Genomic DNA, 24,682 nt, shown 5'->3' with positions numbered 1-24,682 from the left:
CCCTTCCTTTCGTTTTATCCAAAGGACTACGAATTATAATTATTTCACTAGCTTCTTATTTTCCCAGGTCCTAAAGTGAACTTAGAAAGACTGAATTTACCACCCCTTGTTTTGGTTGGCAGGACCAGGCTGGGTTTCCCAGATCATATTCCATAGGGGATGACCTCAAGGTCAAATCTTGTGTTTCATTCACTTCTGTATGTAGTTATAAGTTGAATACTGTGACCTAATTGTTTTCAAGGTTCCTTCCAAAAGGGGGGATTGCAGAATGTTTTCTTAGGTATTAAAAAAAAAAAAACAAAAAAAAACTCCTGTTTGGTTCCCATACATTGTAGGATAAGTAAGATAAGGATGTAACTTATTACAGCGCCCCTTCCATCTATGAGCCAAGTACAAAACACTTCTCCTCTTCTGATGCAGGCACAGCATATGCAAAAGACTGGGCAGTTCTGCCCTCTCTTCTTTCCAGCTTGTGAAAAGCCAGCCGGACCAACTCTTCTTGATTCTAACTACTCTTGGACAGCTTTGATTGCCCACCTTCATTGAGGTCGAAGGGTGGGTTTAATGGAGACTTTAGTTCACATAGGGACAGGTACTACCCCCAGGTCAGTGACTATTAAACATTTTGAATGGGTTCTTTAACAACCAAGTTGAAACTGCTTTAATGCTGAGTGGTTCAGACAATACTCTTAACAACCATTTCTGCATCCGTTTTTATTTTATGGACAGACCCAGCACAGGCAGTTACTGTTATCAGCTCAAAGAAGTCTCTTAAAATCTTTTAAATTCATGATACAAATAATCGATTGCTATCAATATGTTAAAATTATTTCAAAACAATTTGTTTTACTATTCTTGGTTCTAACAAAATGACCCTGCTTAGACTCATTTGGGAGAAGTATTACAAAGTTTTCTTCCTCCAAGGAAGAATAGGTAATTTAAGAGTTTCTGTGTTTCCCCAAAGACATTAAACTGAGTATTTCTCAAACATGGCCTGAGTCTTCTAGAAGTAAGGGACCATCCACAGTCTAACTGTTATTCCAAGATAGCTGCACCCATTTACACGTCAACCTTGGGGTGGTCTTTCTGTGAAGGAGACAGTAGTATAGTTGCTAGTTCAGAGAGCCTAGAGTTCTGGAATCAGGTTGGTTGAATCCTGACACCATCACTTACTAACTGTGTGATTATGGCAAATTACCTAATCACTCTGTGCCTCTGTTTGCTCATCTCTAAAATGCAGATAATAATAACAGATACATGATGTGATAGCAAATGAGGGTAATTGGTAAATACAAGTGTTTAGAACAATGATTACAGCATAATAAATGCTTGATAAATGTTAACTGCTATTACTACTATTATTGGTACAATTGCTATTACTATTAGCTATTTTTTGAATACCATCAGGTCCGTGCCTTATTTGATTTTTTTCAACAATGCTGTTAACAATTTTACTCTGGTAAATATTCTTCCAGTTTTACAAATAAGGTGTTTGAGAGAGTTTCCTACCAAGTATTTAGTTCCCAGTCTCATTTCAAATTATTTACAGAAGCTTTGTGTGATACTTTGCTCGTGAATCACATGACTTTTGACTTGGCCTTTCTACTTCTTGGCAAAAGAGCTGACCAGATAAACTTCTAACATTTCACATCTTACCACCTGCCCTGCCCTGCCCCAGAAAATCCGCCAAGCTCGTGTTACACTAAATTGGACATTAGACTTTTTGGCTTCCTTAGGCAGGAGCCTTCTCACACAGGTTAAGCAGCAGAACATTTGATCTTGTTACCAGAATGCAGAATTCCTTTGGAGTTTATATCCATTTTTGTTGAGGCTTTGGGCAAAAGAGCACAAGCTTGTAGTCACATACTCTTTAACCTTAACTTTGAGACTTGCTGCAAGAGAGTCAGTTTGAGGTTATGCCTAACAAAAATAGTACTTCCTTTTAGATTTCAGGAAACATGTATTCTGACTATATTTTGAATACCCTTTTTTGAAAAGTAAACTTTTAAAATTGAAAGATAACATACATACAGAAAAGTGTGCAAATATCTGTTATGTGTATAACTGGATGGATTTTTTTTTAAAGAGGGTACTTTTATTTTAATCTGAATATAAGAATGCAAAGGGCAAAACTGTCCAGAAACCATAATGAAACCGACAAAATTGAGGTTATTATTATTATTTTTTTAAGTGAGGCTGTGTTCATTTGGAGTTGAATGATTTGACATAGGAATACTGGGATTTTTTTAGGGGGATTTTTTGTTGTTTTGTTGGTGGTAGGTTTTGGGGGTTTTGTTCTTTTTTTGTTCTTTTTGCCACACGGCAACACATGTGGGATCTTAGCTCCAAACCCATGCCCACTGCAGTGGAAGCTCGAGGTCCTAACCACTGAAACACCAGGGAATCCCCAGTACTGTTGGTTTAAATAGATAGTTTTATTCTGTAACTTGTATAGCTGATGAAAGTAATATGAAAGCAAATGGTAGTTATTAATATAAAATAGCAATTAATCCTCTCTTTCTCTTTTCTTCAATAAATTCTTCCCTGCTTCCCTAGGTAAAGTCTAGACCCATCCAAATTCAGACTCTGGGATAATGATCACTAGCCTTGTGGGGTGTTAGAGCTGGAAGGGACTAAGAGGTCTTGTCACTTTAGCCCACGCTTTTTTTTAACTGATGGGAAGATGGAGTACTGGATAAATGACTTCTTCAGGTTATCCAACTACTCATTGTAGGCACTGGGATTTAAACCTGGCTTTGCAGGTACCTCGCCAGCATTTTTTTAGGTATAGGTATTACATAGTCCTGGAGAAGGCAATGGCACCCCACTCCAGTACTCTTGCCTGGAAAATCCCATGGATGGAGGAGCCTGGTAGGCTGCAGTCCATGGGGTCACAAAGAGTCAGACATGACTGAGTGACTTCACTTCCACTTTTGACTTTCATGCATTGGAGAAGGAAATGGCAACCCACTCCAGTGTTCTTGCCTGGAGAATCCCAGGGACGGGGGAGCCTGGTGGGCTGCCGTCTATGGGGTCGCACAGAGTTGGACACGACTGAAGCGACTTAGCAGCAGCAGCAGCATTACATCGTCCAGAAAGGACAGATTTAGTCTCCAAGGAAACATGGTTTCTTGGATTCTTTCTCATTACTGAATGATTTTACAGAAGGCAAGGAGCTTGTTTGCTTGAACTTGATACAAGCCCTCTAAAATATATATTGTTCTTAGTGACATTCTTCTATCTTGTTGCCATTGTAGCCTAGTATAACAAATTTAGGCCAAAAAATGAGGAAATTGAACTAATGTAGTTTGTTAATAAATTTCCCCTCCAGAAAATTACACTTAACCCTTGAATTTACTGAATAGATGACCAGCATATAATTAATTTCAGAAGCATATTTTATAATAGGATTATAGTGAGCTATGATTATTTCCCAAGGAAATCTCAAGACTGAGCCTCCTATAAAACAGGAGCCTAATATTCTTGATGGTGCCTTCCTTATTTGCTCTTCAATATCCTTAAAAGCCTGTGTTTATTCCAACAAGGACCTACTATAAAACACATAGAACTTTACTCAGTATTCCGTAATAGCATAAATGGGAAAAGAATTTGAAAAAGAATTGTTATTGTTCTTTTTCAGTCACTGAGTCATGTCTGATTCTTTATATCCCTGTGGACTGAAGCACACCAGGCTTCCCTGTCCACTGTCTCCCAGAGTTTGCTCAGATTCATGTTTATTAAATAAATATATATATATGTACAGCTGAATCACTTTGCTCTACACCTGAAGCTAATTCAAAACTAACTATGCTCCAATACAAAATTTTAAAAAATATTTTAAAGGCCTGTGTTTATTGAGTGCCTAATTATGCATACTATGCAATAACAGCTGACTATATAAAACATTTCTTTGGAAATTTAAAGTAAATAGTCCTGGTTTTGTATATATATTTATCTATGTATTTCTGTGTATATATTTATAAAACAACAGATTTAAATCACTTATAGGCCTATTCTTTATTCCTAGAAGAACTTCTTTTAAGCTTCTTTTAACTATTGTTTCTTTTAAGCAAATTATGATTTTGACTTCAGATTGCTTCTGAGCTTTCCTTAGCCCAGCGTATCCTTTGAATAACAGCAAATGCTCCTCAAAAGATAAGCCTTTGGAGGATCAAAGCCAGATTTGTAAAAACAATTTTATTTAGATGATGAGATATTTTAAACCTTTGAAATCTAACGTACTTGAACATAATTTAATTTACAGTAATAATATACTTCTAAATCACCACCACTTACAAAGTGTTTTTATATTATTTCTTAGAATGTCTGGAGTGCTGTATTGATTTCTGGAGATGTTAAGATAGATAAAACAGCCCTTGCCTTTAAGGAGCTTATTATCAAATAGAAAAAACAAACATGAGCAAATAATTGCAACATGCTATGCTAGGTGGACACGACTGAGTGACTTCACTTTGACTTTTCACTTTCATGCATTGGAGAAGGAAATGGCAACCCACTCCAGTGTTCTTGCCTGGAGAATCCCAGAGATGGAGGAGCCTGGTGGGCTGCTGTCTATGGGGTCACACAGAGTCGGACACGACTAACGCGACTTAGCAGCAGCAGCAGCAGCATGCTAGGTGAGGCCCTCCAGGTGGCGCTAGTGGTAAAGAACCTGCCTGCCAGTGCAGGAGACATCAGAGACCTGGGTTCAATCCCTGGGTTAGGAAGATCTCCTGGAGAAGGGCATGACAACCCACTCCAGTACTCTTGCCTGAAAAATCCCATGGACAGAGGAGACTGGCAGGCTACAGGCTATTGGGTTGCAAAGAGTCAGAAATGACTGACACACAATATGCTAAGTACAGTAATCATTTTGATGTCAGTTACAAAGTGGTAAAGATGGTAGAGTATCTGATTTTGCTAAAGCGAATCAGAGAGAGCTCTTTGAATGATATGATTCCCAAATGGTGTTAAAGGGTTAGTAAACATTTACTGTGGTGTGTGCATGTGTATAGAAGATTATAATTTCTGACAAAGGAAATGCATGCATGAAAAAATCATGAAGTGTTCAGGAGACAGCTAACAATCTCACATTAAAGCTTAAGGGGAAAGGGTGTAGTTCAGAAGGTAAGGCCGAGGAGATTTAGGCAAAGAAAGAAACCTTTTATGCCTTAATTAAGAGCTATAAGTGTAGAGCATATTTGTTGGAAGGCTTTAACTCAGAGATAGTATATTCTGTGGGGGAGGAACTTGGAGTGAAGGAGAGTAAGACAAGGAGTCAGTTAATTTTATACAGTATATTTATTACAGTAATCCAAGAAAGAGATGGTAGTCTCTTGAGTTGTACAGAAAGTGGAAGAAATTTTTTTTCTAGAGCCAGAGAGAGGACTTGCCAGGGAAACCACAGAATCTTAACTAAAAATGCCTTTTTGAATGTTCACACTATGAAAATTAAAATTACAGTTAAGTCATTTTAATTTATACCTAGTTACTCTTTTTTAGAGCAGAACATGGCAATCCACTCCAGTATTCTCGCCTGGAGAAAGAGACAGAGGAACCTGGCAGGCTACAGTCCATGCGGTTGCAAAGAGTCAGACATGACTGAAACGACTAGCACACACATCTTTTTTTAAAAAAAGAAACTTAATTTTGGAATATGTTCGATTTACATAAAAGTTGCCAAGATAGTACAAAGAGTTCCCTCAGCTTTATCTGATATTAACATCTTGCATAACCCTGGGACATTTGTCAAAACTTAAGAAATTAGCATTAATACAAAACTATCAGTTAAACTAAGATATTTCATTCGAATTTCACTGGGTAATCCCTAATAGTCCTCTTTAAGTGTGAGAGATTTGATGGAACTACCTTACAAGGTACTTTATTACACCAGTATTGCTCAGGTATTTCTACCGAACATTTGTTTTGAGGGGTGCTCATATGTGGGTTTATGGAAAAAATAATTTGGGGGCGAAGCAAATCAGAGAATTTGTATTTCCTCTTTATCTTTGTCTTCCCTCGCGCCTTCTGCTGTTTGTTCTCCTCTTCCTGCTCTCCCTTCTCCCCTTCCCAGCTTTTTCCGTCTCCCCTCCTCCCCCTTTTCTTCTCTTCGTCCTCGTTTCCCCACCCTTTCCTCCCTTTCCTGCATCTCCTCCTTCCATTTCTCCTTGTACTCTGTCTCCCCCAACCCCACTGGTTTTCTCAGAGCCCTTTAAATATCAGTGGCATTGTTAATTTCCAAGAGAAGGTTAATATATGACATTTCTAAAACTTATTTCACTGTCCAGCCGTTAACTTTGAGGGAGCGTGCTTCACATAGAGCTGCTGTCCTATGGTCCATTCTTGGTCAGATATTATGCCAAACTGGGGCTTGTTAGGTAGAATTACAGAGAAATAGGTCACCTTGTATCCCCTGAATACATAGCTACCCCTCATTGTTAAAGGGGAAGCAGGTGGATGGGTTCCATATACAAAAGGCAGTCATTTTTTTTTTTTTTTTTGCATATGTTTAAAAATGAACCAAAACATTTTAAATTCAGCTCACATTAAAATAAGTCATCCTAAATTAAAACGCCCAGCAGTTAGTGAACTTTACATTTTTCACATGGGGTGGGAGGAACGACTTGGTGTGCCCGTTTGTAGCAGACATTCAAGAGCTGTTTATCCTTGGTGATCATGCTCACATTTTTTCTTTTAAAATATTTTTATATTTTGGCAAAATATATAAATAATTATGCTTAGTTTGTTCAATTGGTGTGGGAAGGTTAAAAGGTATGTTGTATTGATAGAAATGATAAACTCTTCAGTGAAATATATATTCTAGTAAACACCGAACTAGAAGGTGAGAATAGTGAATTTTGCCCCTATTTATTTTTCTATTCCTTGTCAAATAGAACAGTGATTTTAGAGGATAAGAAAGAAGAATTCTAAGGATTTGCTGAGTCAGGGAATTAAGAGACACATATATTTACCTCAGTGATTAATTGTATTTCAGTCCCAAATACCCAGGGACAAAGATTTTATAATTTATTGGCCTGCATAAAGTGGACTAATGTGATTCAAGTTCTTTCCTGTTAGACAGATGGCTTGGTGAATGACCAAAAGCAAATGAAGATTCACCATCACAAGAGGGACATTCATGGAACAGATGGAAGTCATTTTTCTAATAAACTCAGAATATTCAAACATTTTTTATAATAGCAGAGTTAACTAAATAGAGAGTTATAAAGGTGAAGTATTTTATACCTCCTGAAAAGTAAAATTTTAAATGTATTATTACAATTTTTTCCCTCAGTGTGTAAGTTGGAAAGTCATTTCACATAGAATGAAGAGAAAATTGTACTTTTAAGCAAGGTAGGCAAAGGAGTAGACCAACTTCAAGGAGAGGATGGTGTGATACTGAAATATGTTAAAAAGCAGAGAACTCATTTCCTACATCCATTTTCCTTACTAAAGGAGAATTGTTTTCAAAGTAGCAAGGGTAGGAAAAGCATTATTAAGAAGGAATTAAAGCACAGATAGATGAGTAGATAATTACAGAACACTAGACACTACCTGAATCCAAGCCTTTTTAGATTTATATAAAGTATATCTCATTACTGTACTGAAAATATAGCAGACACGATGGCCATCCACTGTCAGTGAGTGCCTTTTGACGAAAAGGAGAGATGTCAAAAGATCAGTGATCACATTGACCAATTCGGAAAGGAAAAGGTGATTTTTAGAAAATACAGACCGTTAAACTTGTCGGTCATCTGTCCCCAACAAGCATCTAAGATAATTAATCACATAATTAGCACTTACAAGAAGGAAGTGGTGATTAACACAACTTTAGTAAGAAGTTACATCAAATCAATCCCATCTCTCTCCTATTTTTTTTTCCTCTTAGAAAAGGGCAGTTTTATCTATTTACACGTTCTCTGAGTTCTAGGAGCATTGTAAGCAGTGTAAATAACTGCCCAACAAGATGAAATATAAGAAAAGAAGTAGAAATGGCTTAACGTTTATTGGGCTTATTAAATTCGAGGTCCTTTACTAAGCAGTTTACATGTTATTTCTGTTTATCCTAAGCAGATCCCAGAACAACCGTTCAGCCAGTTTTTGTAAGGTGTGAGAAGTCCCTGCTGCCTGTTTGCATAATCACTTGCAACAGGAATTTTACATCAGATTCATGTGCAACAGATGTGAAAATATTTTAGAGCCGTAGTTCTCAAAACATTTTGGTCTGAAAGCTCATTTTTTTCTGCACTCTTAAAAATTATTGAGTACCCCAAAGAGCTTTGGTTTCTATGGATCATATCTATTGATACTTACTATATTAGAGATAAAATTGAGACGCATTTGAAACAAGAATACATAAGCACATATCCCAGTAGCCATCAGAGGACTTACATCATCATCTCACTTCTGCAGCCTCTGGAAGACTCCACTGTATTCTCAAAAAAGAGTGCAAAGGGCAAGTAATTTTTAGTGTTGTTATGAAAATGGGTTTAACCTTGCTGACCCACTGAAAGGATCTCTGGCACTCTTAGAGGGCCCCAGACCATACTTTGAAAACGATTGTCCTAAAGAAAGGATTCAGTCTAGAGAGATCAGGCTATGAAATCCTGCATTATACATATTGAATTATAGTCTAAGCATCATTTCAAAGAATATTAGTTGATGGACTTGCCTGAGCCTTACACCTCTCTGTGCAACCAAAGGTGCAGAGAGGTGCCAGGTGGTAATTCTGAGCAGTATACATAGCTATTCATGTCACCAGTGGAAAAATTACTTCTTAAGCTCATTAGTGGAGAAGGCAATGGCACCCCACTCCAGTACTCTTGCCTGGAAAATCCCATGGACGGAGGAGCCTGGTAGGCTGCAGTCCATGGGGTCGCTAAGAGTCAGACACGACTGAGCGACTTCACTTTCTCCTTTCACTTTCATGCATTGGCGAAGGTAATGGCAACCCACTCCATTGTTCTTGCCTGGAGAATCCCAGGGACGGGAAGCCTGGTGGGCTGCCGTCTATGGGGTCACACAGAGTCGAACACGACTGAAGTGACTTAGCATAGCATAGCATAAGCTCATTAGTAACCTCACTTCTTGTTGTTTAGTGGCTAAGTCATGTCTGATTCTTTGTGACCCCATGGACTGTATTCTGCTAGGCTCCTGTGTCCATGGGCTTTCTCAGGCAAGAATACTGGAGTAGGTTGCCATTTCCTTCTCCTGGCGATCTTCCCAACCCAGGGATCAAACCCACGTGTACTGCATTGGCAAGTGAATTCTTTACCACTGAGCCACTTAAGAAGCCCAGCTAGGTCATACTTTACCATCAGCTGCCATGTCTCAGTTTCGTCGGTGCGTGGACCACCTGTAAATGTGAGGTCCTGATTTCTTTCGCTGGGCTTCACTCTCTTCAACTTTGTAGAATCATGGCAGTTTGTACTCTTGTTTGCTGACCACACTCTTTAATAGTTTGTGTTCGCTTGTTACATGGTCCATGGTCCATTGTACCCAACCAGGTCAGCTCAGCTCTCAGGTCTGCTTCATCATACCAGCACTGCCATACGTGTCCACTTGTTAGTATACTGTTCATGTACTACTCTGAGGGCTTCCCTTGTGGCTCAGCTGGTAAAGAATCTGCCTACAATGTGGGAGACCTGGGGTGGGAAGATGCCCTGGAGAAGGGAAAGGCTTCCCACCCCAGTATTCTGGCCTGGAGAATTTCGCAGAGTCAGACACGCCTGAACGCCTTTCACTTTTCACGTGCTGTACTCTGAATAGTACTTAACTCTGGGTGCCACGTTTTAAGAGACACTGACAAACTAGAGACCTTCCAGGTGAAGGGAACTAAACCAAGGCATCCACAAACAGACCGTTGTTTTACAGTATGACCTCAGCCCATTCTAGCTTCATGTCTTGCACTCTCTCTTCAGGTAGCCTGAATTCAGCTCATGCTAAATCATCCACAGTCTCTCAAATGTGGGTCTTCTTTCAGATTTTCATTCTTTTGCACAGACCTTTTCCATGTCTCTTGGCAGTGAGTTCCTACTTTAACCTCAAGACCCAACTCAAATGTTTTTTCCTCTCTTAAATATCCCTTAACTTTGCTAGTTTTTTTACCTCTAGGTTCTTGCAGAACTTATACAAGGCCGGATTGTCCATTAATCAAACTATAATTCTGTCAAGGGGTCACCAGACCTTTTCTTTAAATGACCATATAGTAAACCATTTAAGTTTTGTGGATTTTGTGTGTTTCTCTCTATCACAATAGCTCACCGTTGCTTTTAGTACAAAAATCAGCCACAGATAATATGTAAGTGAACAAGTTTGACTGTGTTCCAGTAAAACTTTACACGGACACTAAAATTTGAATTTCACATAATTGTCATGTCAAGAAATCTTCTTTTGACAACCCTCCCCCAACCATTTAAAAATATGAAAACCATTCATAATTCCTGGTCTGTGCAGAATCAGGCAGCAGGTTAGATTTGGCCCACTGGCCATAGTTTGCTGACCCTGGATCTAATCAATTTGTTTATTCTTTCACTCACTCATGTATTCATTCATTTATAGAATAAATACTCATTTGCTGGATACCTAGGCACTATCGATACAGGGGCGAGAGAGACAGACATATGTCTCTATTATGTCTCTATTATGAAGGCAGAATCTTCCGTGTTAGACTGAGCTTGCTCATCTCTGGCCCCCAAGAATAGTACATTTCCTGGTACGTTTTGAGATGAAGTAATTAATGATTCAACAAAGGAATGAACAAAGGAATAAGCAATTATTTCTTTGCTAATTATTTCTCCTGTGACTTATGATTATGCTGTCTTATAATGTAAATGTGAGAGAGAAATTCTACTAAAGACAAGTGAGTGATAGTTTTTCTTTTCTTTTCTTTTGTTCTAAGTGATAAATTTTTAACAAAGGTTATTTTTGAAAGATCTTTGTTGAGTCTAGATATGAGGGTAAAATTTACATTTTGTCTGTTTTGTTGATAAGAGCGCCATCAAAGTGATGTAGTTTAAGATATATTGCTATTCTGTGTGATAAATCTTCTATATAATTTTTGGTATGAACCTTCTAATTAGCATTTAACTTTTATAATACAGTCATAAGGTAGATGGATAACTGATGGAAGGGAAGTTTTTAACTAAAGGGACATTTTCTCTCATTTGAATGTGCTGGATGACATCTTTATATCCTGCAAAAGGTGTATTTTAAGAATTAAAACCTTAGGTTGAGTTACAGTAGCACATAAGTATCGAAGATTCGTTTACTCATAGAGATTAGCTTCTCTCTTAAATAGCACATTGCATTTATGTGGTTTTTCAAGGTATTAACATACAGCCTTCCAATACTTGTTACTTCAAGTAGTTTTAATCATGAAAATGTGATAATGCTTATTTTCTTTTTATAGGCGAGATAAACTTTGGATTTGCATGGAGTTTTGCGGAGGTGGTTCCTTACAGGATATTTATCATGGTAAGACCAAAAGTTGTATGTTAAAGAGATTAAGTAGACTTTCTTAAAATGCAGTTATTTACTATATTAAACATCAGTGTTTTGTGGAAAGTATGTTTTATCATTATACTGTATGGATACATAAGGAAATTTAAGATATATACAGGCAAAAGGAGCATTTGCTTTCTAAGTTAGAAAGCTTCATGCAGTGGAATTATTTGCTAATTCTAAAGAAGGCATTTTATATATAGTTAGTTCAGTTGGAATAGGAAACAGGAAATGATAGATTTTCCAGAAGTGCTTTAGAAGGTATAATGAAGAAAGTGGGCTTTAAATTGGTCTTTAAAAGATTGGTGAACTTTGGGTACAAAGAAGAGGGAGATGTGCGCTCCTGGGGGTGAGGCAGCAGCACGGTGACATGAAGGTGTGGTTCGAGATCACTCTCAATGTCTGGGGTGTGTCTGGGATCAGATCCAGAGAGCCTCGAAAGCCAGAAAGAGGGACTTACCGGGTAGTCTAGTGGCTAGGACTCATTGCTTCTACTGCAGGGGACATGGGTTCGATCCCTGGTCAGAGAACTTAAAAAAAAAAAAGTCAGAAAGAAAAACATGAGAATATTGAGTATTTCTGCTTTATGAAAAGTTACTTATTTTCTGATAATATTTTTTATTAAGTGTGGCTATTCTTTCTATTTGATAATTTTTTCCTTTTTATTAATAACATTTTGATGTCAAAGGTTCAGTGAAAATTGAAAAATATTTGGCACCATTTGCATTACAGAACATAGTGTTTCTGGAAGTTGGTTATAAATTTTAAAAGCTATTTTCCCCTTTTATTGTCTTCATTTGGACTAATTTCTCTACTGTGTTACTTATTGATTTAATTTCCTTCTTTCTTAAGTTTTTTTCAACTAAGTCTCCTGGTGGTAAACTCAGTCTTTGATCCTCATTCTTAAATGATAGATTAAGCAGACATAGGCACATTTTCTCCACTGACAGATGTTTTCTGTCAGCATTTCAAAGATACTGGCCCATTGTCTTCTAGTTTGTGTAGTTGTTGGTACCTTCTGCTAACTGTTGATCCTTTGCAGGTAATCTTCCTTTCTTTCTAATTGCTTTTAAGATTTTTCTCTTCATTTTTGGTGTTTCTAGTATCTAAGTGTAGATTACTTTTCCTGCTTGGGACTTAAAGTGCTTACATATGAGATTTTAGTTCTTTTATCAAATCTGACAATGGTTAATTACTGTCTATTCAAATAGATTCTCCTTCAGTTTCTCTGATTGCTCCTTCTAGAATTTCCATTCCATGTCTCTTAAAGTCACCTTCATATTTTCCAGTTTTTAGTCCCTCAGAACACTGAGGATACTCATAGCCATCTTCTGGTTCACTGATCGTGTACATGTGATAAGTACATCCATTAGGTTTTAATTTTTGGTGACTGTATTTTTCATTTCCAAAATTGATTCTGTTTCAGGTCTCCTTCAATTTTTTGTCTTATTCTTGTCTTGTAATTTTTCATCCGTTCTTTTGCATCTTTAGTTTTTGAAGCATACTTATTTTTTGGTCTTAGATTGCTTCATAATTTCATCAGATATATATGATTGGTCTTAGATGTCTGATTCTGCTTTCTTCATTAGGAAGCAAGAAAGACAGTTGTTACAGAAATAGGTTGTCATGTTATCTTTCCATATCAACCTTCTGATGGAAATAACATAGTAATATAAATTTGTTGGTACTGATCTGTTTATGAAGAATCTATGGAAGAAATAATCTTGTATTAACTTGCGTGCTGTCAGACATACATGCTGAGAATATACATGCTTATACACAGCTCCAAACCCTCTTTCTCTGCATTCACTCCTTTGATTTCACCTAGGTTTCTATCGAATAGCCTCCTCATGGCAATGTATAGTTCTCTTTGGCTGTGGTCTACAGTGCTGTCTACTCACATAACCATATAAGACGTGTACTTCCATTTCTCTGTGTGTGCGTGTGTCTGTTTCCTCCTCTCTCTCTCTTTCATCGTGTTGTCATTCCATTGGGAGTAGTATAAAATACGCTGAATTACCTTCGTTGGTCAGAGAGATGTTCTACTTTTCTAATAACCACAGTGCTTATGGGGTTTTTGTTTGTTGCTTTGCTGGCATATACAAATTATATTTTGATCCATTATGCAATTTTTTTTATTAAAGCAGCTTTTAAAAAATTATTTCTGTTTATTTCTGAAGCACCATTAAGTGAATTTTTATATTTTTTCTTACTGTCCTTAATTCCATCATCTACTCAGTGTGATTTTTCTTGCATTTAAATCTTCTTAAAAGGTGAACCATATTAGTTATCTGTTGCTGTGCAACGGTGATCTTAAAATTCATTGTCTTAAAACAAACGTTTGTTATCTCACAGTTACTAAGGGTCAAGAATTAAGAGTGGCTTAATTGGGTGATTTGCCTTACAGGACAGGCCAAAACATGCGTAAGACATTTGGTCCATGCTGAAAGTCCTTGCAGTTTGGTCCTGTGCAGTGAGCGTGTTTGGTTCATGCCACATGGTTTTATACAGGACTTGATATCAGTCATCTTTTAGCATGGACCAAATGCCTTGAGGACATTGTGGGCAGGACCAAATATCAACAAATACCAAGATCCTTTCGGTGTGGATCGAAAGTCTTATGGAGGTTTTAGGAAGAACCAAATGTCTGCTAAAATGGGTGATTTTAGTTCATGGTCACTGATGAAGTTGTAGTCAAACTCTTGTCTGGAACTGTAGTCCTCTGAAGGCTTGACTAAGGTTGAAGGATTTACTTTCTAGATAATTCACTCACATCAGTATTAGCAGGAGGTCTCAGTTCGTTACCATGTAGATTTTACCATAGGACAGCTTGAGTCTCTTCATAGGATGGCAGCTGATTTCTCCCAGAGGAAATGATCCCAAAGAGCAAGGAAGAAGCCATAGGCTTTTTATGGTGTAGTCTTAGAAGTTGTATTCTGTCACTACCGTTACAGTTTGTTCTTTAGAAGCAAGTCATTTTGTCCAGCCCACTCTCAGGAAGGGAATGAAGTTGCCACTCTTAAGGGGGCTGTATCAAAGAATTCATGGACATATTTTTGACCACTTGGCTGGGGGCAATGGGGCAAATCCTTCTTCTCTCCTTTTGTTTACTTTTCTTTGCAGAACTAACATTAGAACTTTATACTGTTGCAACATAATAGATTTTTTGGTCTCTGTTTTTCATTGAACATTTATCTTTCTGTTTGATGTTCTTTAACAAGTTTCTACACTCTGTTAAATATTTATGTTGAATTTTTTTCTCATTCATTTCATAATTTTGAGATCATCTTCAGTGGGAGTTCCATATGACTTTAAAGAGTGTCCTTTCAACAATATTGGATTATTTTCCCCAGGGCTCCAATGGCCTCATTGTTTTCGATATATATTTGAACTCTAAACCTCAGTGAAGAAGCAACCTTATGAATTCCAAGAGAAGATATCTTTTTCCCCTGTCCAGATCCCAGGCCATGACACATCCCTAGTCATCTCCTGGTGCTTATCTGCTATTTTAATGAAGATGTAGCCCTTTGAGGATTCTGGTTTTATGTGGGTGTTTGTTTTAACTCTTCCTTTGCAGGCCTATAACCTTTTCTTCTGTGCCCATGTAGGGGATAAAACTAAAGCCCTAGCTTATTAAGATTGGCCTTCTCCTCAGAGACAGCTAGAATATTTGATATTTTCACCATTCTGCTTTTCATTTCATCTCTCTTTTTGCTTTTGGCTTCTGAGCAAGTCTCTTACTATTTATAAGCTTAGCTAGACATTTTAAAAATTATTTTAAAATGTTTACCTGGTGTTACTTTCAGGGTTTTCAAGTTATGTTATTTGTCATATTGTGGGAACAGACTTGTCAAGAAGGCCTTTCTTACTGGATGAGAATAGGCTTATAAACCACAGAAATTAGTTACTATATGGTTTATCCTCAGACGTTGAAATTTATCCTTGTCCCTAAAAGAATCTAAGTGAAGTAGATTCTTCTCTCCCACAGTTGTAAAATACAAGTAGTCTGAACTACACATTTTTACAAAACGTTTTAAGTTTGTGTAAGTGGGAAATCACTATCTAGTATATGATTTCATCGTTGGGATTTAATTCAATTTCTGGAATAGTTTCTCCTACCTAACTTACTTCTTATATTCTAAAGTGATTTAATAGTGAAAAAGAAAAAAACTGTTTGAATGTTTTTCATAGTTTTTCATAGCAGATGCACACAGAGGAAATACTATTCAAATATTACAATATGATTAAACTGTATCTCTCTCTCTATATATAGAGAGAGAGAGAGATGGAAAGATGTCGTGATAAGTGAAAAAGGCAAGTCCCAGAACTGTCTGTGTAGTATGGTTCCATTTATGTTTCTGTGTGTGTGCACTGCCTACCTGCACTGTATGAAACATCTGTGCATAAAGTCATCTGGTAGAGACAGGCCACACTGTTGATTTTGTTTATTATTGGGTAATAGTGGTTTGGATCAGGAAGAGACCTATCTCTGTTGATTGAAATTTTTTATAGTGAACATGTGTACTTTTATATCTATAAAGCAAATAATTTTAGGGGAAAAGTATTGTTTTTAACTTAGCCAATAATACATGTTATGTCAGTTTTTTTTTTTTAAGTTTTAATAAAAACTAGTTAGACATCTTGGCTGTGCTTTCTTTAACATTTAAGAGGTGTTATGATCAGGTGTAAAAAATGAAAATGTAAATTAATTTCATTGACTGTTTCACTGTTTTATTTATTCTGTGAACATTTACTCAGTAGCCTTTCCATGCCGGGCACTGTTCTAAACACTGGGGATACAATGAGCAAATCAGATTTTTAAAATTCCTGCCCTCATGGACCTTACATTTTAGTAGAGCTTAAATATATTAAGTCTGTTGCTTAGTGGAACTTTAACAACTTTGTCTTTTATTGAAAAAACACACTTCGAGTAATTTTATTAACATTAATTTTCTCCTCTCATAGTAACGGGACCTCTCTCAGAACTGCAAATAGCGTATGTTAGCAGAGAAACACTACAGGTAAATTCAATGCTAATTGAAAAGTAATGTTCTTTATTAAACTAAATGTTTGATTACTGTGCATAAGCTGTTAAGTAGAATAAGGATTAAATATTCCAGTTTGGAAAATTCTTGAATTTGTACATTATATTTGCAAATAAACTATTTAAAGCTTTAGTATGATAATATACCTCCTAAAATTGGATTTACTTATTTATTTTTATATATCTGTTAGTACCAAAGAAAGTCTTGAAAATTAAATGCTCTTATGAAATTGAAACTCATTCTGATACTAATTGGATATTTATTTTTAAAATGTTATTTCAAACTGAGCAGAGTTTAGTGAAAATTATTTGTCTTAGGAAAATTAGCAGTTCAGAGTGAGCTCTGCCTCTTTCATTTTCTTGATTCTTTTATCTTTTTGGATATTCCAGTAAAATAAAGTGATTATCCCTAGAGCTTTCTGTGATGAGTAAATAAGTAAGAGAGACTACTACTCAGTTAACCACTTTAAATCCTAGAGTGTTTTTTGTAGTAAAGTCTTACTACTGTTTCTGACTTTTTTTTTGAAACTCCAGGGATTATACTATCTTCACAGTAAAGGAAAAATGCACAGAGATATAAAGGTATATATCATATGTTTATTTAATGGCCCTCTTCTTCTTCTTAAAATATTCTGATCAAACTGAGCAAAATTGTCTCAATTATTCTATTTAATGAATTTATTGTCTTAATATGTTACTATAATAAAGTTGAGTGATACTTTGAAGATTTTCATTATTTTTTTATAGCAGCTCTATTGAGATACAGTTTACATACCATCAAATTCATGCCTTTTAAAGAGTACAATTGTGGATTCATGTTTTAATAACACATTTTATCTTGTTTGTGGTTATTTATTTATAAAATGTAAATTAGGTCCATAACTTCCATTAATTTACAGACTTTAGGAAGTTTCTGGCTGGCCAAAATGTTTGTTCAGGTTTTTTTCTGTAAGATGTTTAGTTAATTTTGGCAGTCTTAAGGAACTGTCTTTAATAATGTATCAAGATGGGTAAGTTAAACCTTGACCTTTTCTGCTAGTCTTTAATTGGCAGGGGAGAGCAGGTGCCCCATACATGCTTGGCAAAACACCCCGATGGTAGGACTCAGCTTATTTCCAAAGATAACTGACATCTCCTTTCTTCTTCCTCACCCACCTTACCTCCTGCTTTTTCATTCCCCCTTCTGTTTCCTGAGGTTTTCTCTTACAGAAGGGTTCTAGCCCTTTTGGGAGGAGGGGTGGATCACATATTCTTTGAGTCTCTGATGAAAGCCATGGACTCTCTTCTCAGAAAATACCCTTATGCACATGCCTTCAAATTGTGCATGAAATTTCAGTGGACTCTCAGATCACCTGCTGAGATCCTCTGCTTTAAGTATGGTTTGTAAGCCACTTAAAAGACATAAGAGCCTTGGATACAAAGGTAGGAGGGATCCTAAGAAGATAAGTAAATCAAGAAAGATTCTGTCATTGGCACTTCAGTGATCTGGAAGAAGTGATAGATTTTTGTTGGAGGTTGGACTGCTTTCTAAGCAGAGGGAACAGTGTGGGCAAAGATACAGAGATCAGAATTTTGGGGTCATTTCAGGGATTGTCAAGTCCGCATCTTACAGATTGAAGAGAAGAAAATGTAGGAGAGTGTTAAGAGATCAGGTTGGCCAGGAGGTTTGGTGCTCCATTATGCAAAAACTTGTGTGCTGGACTCCAGAGTTTGGGCCTGATTAGGTAGATTCTGGCCATTGCCACTATTTCTCCCCTGTCTAAGTCGCTATTATATCTCACCTGGACTTATGGAATAGCCTTCTAACTGGTCTTCTTGCTCCCATTCTTGAGTGGTCCAAAGGAAGTTCTCTACCTCACAACCAAAGTGACCTTTTAAACTCAGATCTTGTCACCCTTCTGCTTATAAACTACCATTGGCTTCCCGTGATACTCCATATATATTCAGATTTTTTAACATGACCATTAAAGTTATGCATGATATGGCCCCTGCTTTCCTCTCTGACCTCATTTCACACGTCTCTTCGTTTTACTCATTCTGTTCTAACCAGACTAAACTTGCAGTTCCTGGAACATATCAAGTTCATTCTGGTCCCAGGACTTTGCTGTTACTGAAATGTTCTAGATTTTAGCATGACTCTTACCCTCTCTTCATCTGAATCTCTGTGTAATTACCACTGCCTTAGAGAGGACTTTTCTTCAGCTTTATCTTCAGAGTACTTACCTCTGTCTGTCTTTGAACCATTTGTTGGTTCATTCATTCATTCGTGTAGTGTGTGTGTGTGTGTGTGTGTTCATTTTTAGATTTTCTTTCATTCCTACTTGGATGTAAGCTCCATGAGAGCTGTAACTTTTTTGTTACTATAACCCCAGAGCTTAAAATAGCGTCTGGTTGCTGGTAGTCTCTCAGGGAGAGAGGGATAAATGGGTGTGTAGATGGATGGATGAATGGAAGGAAGGAAGCATCATAACTACAGGTGACATGATATAAACGGTAATTAAAAAAATTTAATCTGGAGAGAACAAATCGAAGACTTTGCAAAAGTCTAGATTGCTAGGGCCTAATTCAAGTTGAAATCACTACTCTAGTTTTCTTTCCTTTTTCTCATCTCTCCCATTTCTTCTTAGAGCTGCAGTAATATCAGGGGTGCAGATTTTGGTTATTTCTTCCTCTCTGGGGTGTGGGAAGGGATTTCCTGATATTTTTTCCCCAAACTTACTCTTATATAATTGATTGCATCCTGAACCATACAGGCTGCTTATTTTTGCTTTCTCATTTAAAAGTTGCCCAGGGAGGAGGCGGGTGCAGCCTATAGAGGCAGTATTTCTATTTAACATTTTAATTGGGCATACTTTAAATCATAAGTATTTCTAGGTCTGAGGCTGCCATTTGTTATTTTAAATGTGTATGTTTAATGTATTATATGTGCGGTCTGATAAAATGTTTCCTACTTTAACTAAAATGTTCTCACTTTGAAGGGAGCTAACATTCTATTAACGGATAATGGTCATGTAAAATTAGGTAAGTAAATTTGAGTTTCATCACTTACACAAATTTATTTCAAAGCATAGTAAGTTTGTTTTACTCTGTAGGATTAGGTTTCCCCTTTCAGCAGTGTCTATATATTTTTAGGCAGAAATTTTCGTTGCAGGACATAACATATATAATCTCTCTGTATCTGTTTCCTCTTCTCTTAATGGGAATCAGATTTGTCCTTCATATATGACAGATTTGTTATAAATAATGATTGATGATATAATGAATAGTGAAATAATATACCTTGAAAATTCTTTCACCTCTAACCCTAAAGAAATGGGACTTCTAGTAAGAAATCTGTATAAAATTACCTTGTAACCAAAAAGCAAAAAATCAATAAGGCCAAAAATCCTACCTACTTACGTAAGCTTTTAAAATAAAACACAGTATTAACTTACATAAGAATGCGATTTAGATGCTAAATGGGCTTTTATTTTGTAACTTTTGGTTGTCACCTTATGATTAAAGCAGTTCAAAACCTAAATTTTAACTTAATTTGGAAGTTTAAGATAGAAAACATGTACAATATAGTAACTTTATAAAACTGTGTCTGTTAGGTTTGAAACGATTATTTTGAACTGCCTGCCACTATAAAATCAAAATTCAAATATTTATTTTCTAAAAATAAGATAAAACTATTTTGATCTATAGCCTACATTAGGACTAAGCAAATTTAAAAGTACAATAATTTGCATAAAAAAAATTTCCTAAGTCACCTCTATATATGAGAAAAGCAGCTATCTATTGATGGCTTAGTGAACAGTTTCCATCTGCAATTTAATGTTTTGTGTCAATATTATGTGCCTTAGAGACCTCCTATATATATAATATATATCTTAGTTTGTAAAGATTTATAAATCATTCATTAAAAAACTAGAAAATACAGAATTCAACATACTTAAATAGCAACATAAAAATAAACTGACACAAAGATACATTTCTTGATAGTGATTGATATTGGTATTAGAATGTAAGATTTTTACAAAAAGATTTTTTAAATTTTCTAAGATTTTTAGAAAAAGTCTGTTTCAATGTCGTTTCATGGTAGATTTGCCAGTAGAGATTTATTTATTTATTTTTTTATGTCAGCTGTCACGTGTATGGCAGGAAATGAATGGAATATATTCCTACTTAAGGTCCCTTCCAACGACTTTCCTTGAATTTCAGGTCCTGGGAATTAGAAATTATAACATTAAGTCTGGCAGGTTAGAGTCTCTCAGTTGTTTCTTCATCAAAATTATTGATCTTGACTTCTGTTGTCGTTTGATTCACGTGGGGATGTATGGGAATCCACATGGCTATCATGCACCGTATTTTGTGATATTTTAATGCTAGTCCACTTAAAGAATTTAGAGTGATGTTTGAGAATGTCTCATTTCTATGAAATTAATTAAAATAATTACTGAAATTTTTTCATGTTACTTTAATTTTACTTTCAGTTTTATTTTCTAAATGTTTCTCTCTTTTTTTAATAGCTGATTTTGGGGTGTCCGCTCAGATAACAGCTACGATTGCCAAACGGAAGTCTTTCATTGGTACACCATATTGGTAATTTTATTTTGACTGATAATTTAACTTTCTGTTTTTCTATCATTATTGTATGCAGTGTTTATTTAAAAATAGACTGAATGGTGTAAAACAGATTAAGGAGGTCATCAACAGGCCAAGGTAATTTAGGTATATACACTGTGGATGAATTACATAATCATTGAATATTCTACCATGTTATTTTTCATTAAGTGGAAAAGGCATTAAAGATTGATGTGGCTTTTAGAAGACCTGGTACAAACCTGATGGTTCAAGTTTTGCCCCCCAAAAACCCTCAACTCTCGGTCCTACACATATTATATATATTTTCATAGTCAGTCCGTATTCTGACAAATTTTTCAACATTATATTATTCACAGTATTCTCTTGCTCAAAACTTTTTGAACCAACTAGTTGGAAGGAACCTAGTCATCAATAAAATGATAATTGGCTTACATTAAATTTTACTTATTGGGGTTCTTGGCTTGCTTGTTGGTCTCGTCCTTCACACGCTCTTAGATTTGTCCTTCCTCCTATTTGCCACATCATTTACTATTATTTTACTTCTGTCCAAATATGTCTTCTAGATTTTTCAAAGACGATACGTTTATATTTCTCCTTTTGTTCTCATTATTTGGGGTTGATTTCCGAGAGGAATAAGAGATTAAAGAGTTATCTGTTACAACTCTTTTTAGGTACCCTGTCTCCTCAGTTTGATTTTAAACATCTGGAGGAGCTCTCATTCAGTCTCCAGAATCTAACATGATTCTCTTCCGACTCTCCTTCAACTCTCTCTCATATCATGTCTTTCCCACCTAAACTCTAGGGATGTAGAATATTTACGGAATCTCTCATTCACTGTCACTAAGGTTGGCGGTTATTTCAGTTAATCCGAAAAAGTCTGTGATATTGGCAAATCTCAAAATTAATACACTGCACATGTACCTTAAACATTTTATTTCAATTTAAGGTGAGTACTTTTTTTTTGGCAGGGGACAGTCTTCTGATACAGGATCAAGGCCTTTTCTTTGTGCAGATAACTAGTTAGATGTATGCAATTGAACCATGTTTTTTTAGTTTGTGTTTCTCTAAAGTCTAGTGAGAGCCTAGCCAGTCAGGTTTGTTGAGGTATGAATGTAACATTATTAGGTGTACGATTCTATGAATGTTGAGAAACTCTGTGGTTGTGAAAAATGCCACCACAATGTGAAACATAGGTTTCCATCGCCCAGGAAAGTTTCCTTTTGTTCCCTTTCATAAATTATTTTTGCCCATCTCTAGCCTCTGGCAGCACCTGCTCTAATTTTTGTCTCTATAGTTTTGCCTTTTCCCCCAGTGTCATGCAAATGGAATCATGTAGTCTGTAGCCTTCCTAATCTTTCACAGCTGTCCTGTTCTTAGCCTGGTTTGCCAGATTTTTTTGGTTTTTCATCTTTAGAAACTTGTCTTCAAGAATCTTTTCTAAAGCATACATTTTCATTTTCATGACAACTTATTCTTTTTACCTTCATAATAAATTAGTTTTTATAATTAATTAAATTACATATTCATAATAACAAATGTAACAAACAGGTTCACAGATGACTCAGTTGGCTGTGGTAAGGATGCAGCCTAATTGGCAGGAGCAGAAGTGCATAGGGTGGAATCTGCCACTCATATTTTTGTAGAGGAAGAGGGAGCATCACCTGTGAGCTCGTTAAGGTGCCGCCTGTGTGCACTTCATCCTCTATAGGGCATTTCCACAGCCATCAATAAAGTTACAACCGTCACCCTTAAAAATTCACTTTTCTTATGATAATTTGCATAGTCATAAGAGCTACTTTAAAGTTAAAAACCATCTTAAGATCAAGGGTTTAAAAAATTAGAAGGAGTTTTATTGTTTGTTTGTTAACTTGACTGACTTCCTTGACTTTCCTGAAATAATACCGGGAAAATAAACATTCTTGTAAGGCTGCCTAGATAAATCATACTTTTTTTTTAAATCATACTTTTGATATGTAAGAGTTGAAGTGTTTATGTCATGTAGTTATTTTCAGAACTACTGCTTAGGATTTGAAATTTTTTATATTTGAAAATCAGTGTATTTAATAAAATATAGATTTATAGAGATAGAATAAGGCTACAATAAAGTTGAAAGAAACAAAAAATTTACTGAATTTAGGTAACTTTCCTCTTAGTAAATACATTTCTTTAAAAAAAGCAGACCCTCATTTTTATAACTTTCCACACACCATTTAAGTTTATAGTAAATACTAGTTAAGTACTAAATCAAGATTCTTGGTGCCCTGGTAAATAGTTTTGGTCAAGTGAAAACAGTCAGAGACCAGATGACAGTTATTGATATAAAAAGGAAGAGCTAAAATGATAAATTATTTATTACAGTATGTTATTTCTCTATAGAATTTTGCATATACAGAGGAAGAAAGATTGGGGTTTGGACAAATTTAGTACATGTTGCTCTATTACATTTGTAAATTGTTATAAACCTTTATACTAAATAGCTAACTTAGCAAAGTAATGGATGAGAAACCAGTAGGGGCTTGGGATGGGGAGGGTCTTACAAGATGTAACGGTCTCATCTTATGAGATGTCGCGATCTTGGGAGCCACATTAAGTACTACATACTTACTTTTCAGATGTCAAGGTCTAAGTAGGCCTCAGCTTACACAGTGATGGTTCCATGTGTCTGGTGGGAATAAGATTAAAATACAGTAAACAGTTTTTTCTTTTCTGGAATATTTCCTTCAGGATGGCTCCAGAAGTCGCAGCTGTTGAGAGGAAAGGGGGGTACAATCAGCTGTGTGATCTCTGGGCGGTGGGGATCACTGCCATAGAACTTGCTGAGCTGCAGCCTCCTATGTTTGACTTACACCCGATGAGGTCAGTGCGTCGTACCTGAAGAATGCTGTGCTTAAATTGAGGTCCCATCCCCCTCCCAGTACTATTTATCATGTTGTGACCAAATAGCATTCTTAGTTTTGCTTCACCTTATTTGGGAACAGTAGTAGTAGAATTAATGTTTTATACTAAAGTATGCAGTCTTAAAATGCTGTGTAATAATTGTTGATTTTTCAGAGCATTATTTCTAATGACAAAAAGCAATTTTCAACCTCCTAAACTAAAGGATAAGATGAAGTGGTAAGTATTTTTGTGCTATTTACTTTTACAGTCATGAGCAAAATACAGAATTGAAATTTTAAAATCTGATTTTCAAAATTTCTTAGGTCAAATAGTTTTCATCATTTTGTGAAAATGGCACTTACCAAAAATCCAAAGAAAAGACCTACTGCTGAAAAGTTACTGCAGGTATTATTTTTGCCCTGAAAAATGTCTTTTTTTTCAAGAGGTAAGATGTCACTTAATCAAGACTTCTAATAAGTACTATGTTGTTTTATTTTTATAGCACCCATTTGTCACACAGCCTTTGACACGGTCTTTGGCAATCGAACTGTTGGATAAAGTGAATAATCCAGATCATTCCACTTACCATGATTTTGATGATGATGATCCTGAGGTAGGAACTGTTTTTACCGTTTTTACCAAGTGGTATATGTAATGTTTGTGTATATAAGT

General features: G+C 36.1%; 1 protein-coding gene across 3 annotated transcripts in view; it reads left to right on the top strand.

Moving 5' to 3' along the window:
- MAP4K3 (mitogen-activated protein kinase kinase kinase kinase 3) overlaps window positions 1–24,682 on the top strand; it is a 183,245-nt gene that overhangs the window by 94,685 nt on the left and 63,878 nt on the right. For 2 of the 3 annotated variants that reach the window (XM_027555077.1, XM_027555078.1), the window contains exons 4-12: window positions 11,411–11,475; window positions 16,468–16,523; window positions 17,081–17,128; window positions 19,525–19,567; window positions 21,058–21,130; window positions 23,858–23,989; window positions 24,185–24,247; window positions 24,334–24,415; window positions 24,513–24,623. In XM_027555077.1, the coding sequence (XP_027410878.1) occupies window positions 11,411–11,475; window positions 16,468–16,523; window positions 17,081–17,128; window positions 19,525–19,567; window positions 21,058–21,130; window positions 23,858–23,989; window positions 24,185–24,247; window positions 24,334–24,415; window positions 24,513–24,623 (673 nt within the window). Of the gene's footprint in view, window positions 1–549; window positions 606–11,410; window positions 11,476–16,467; window positions 16,524–17,080; window positions 17,129–19,524; window positions 19,568–21,057; window positions 21,131–23,857; window positions 23,990–24,184; window positions 24,248–24,333; window positions 24,416–24,512; window positions 24,624–24,682 lie in introns of those variants that run through there. The other variant, XM_027555079.1, reaches the window with a different exon arrangement.

Source organism: Bos indicus x Bos taurus, chromosome 11, assembly GCF_003369695.1.
Source record: "Bos indicus x Bos taurus breed Angus x Brahman F1 hybrid chromosome 11, Bos_hybrid_MaternalHap_v2.0, whole genome shotgun sequence".
NCBI classification, from domain to species: Eukaryota; Metazoa; Chordata; class Mammalia; order Artiodactyla; family Bovidae; genus Bos; species Bos indicus x Bos taurus.
The sequence above is the reverse complement of the archived record's forward strand: the minus strand, read 5'-3'. Positions and strand labels throughout refer to the sequence as shown.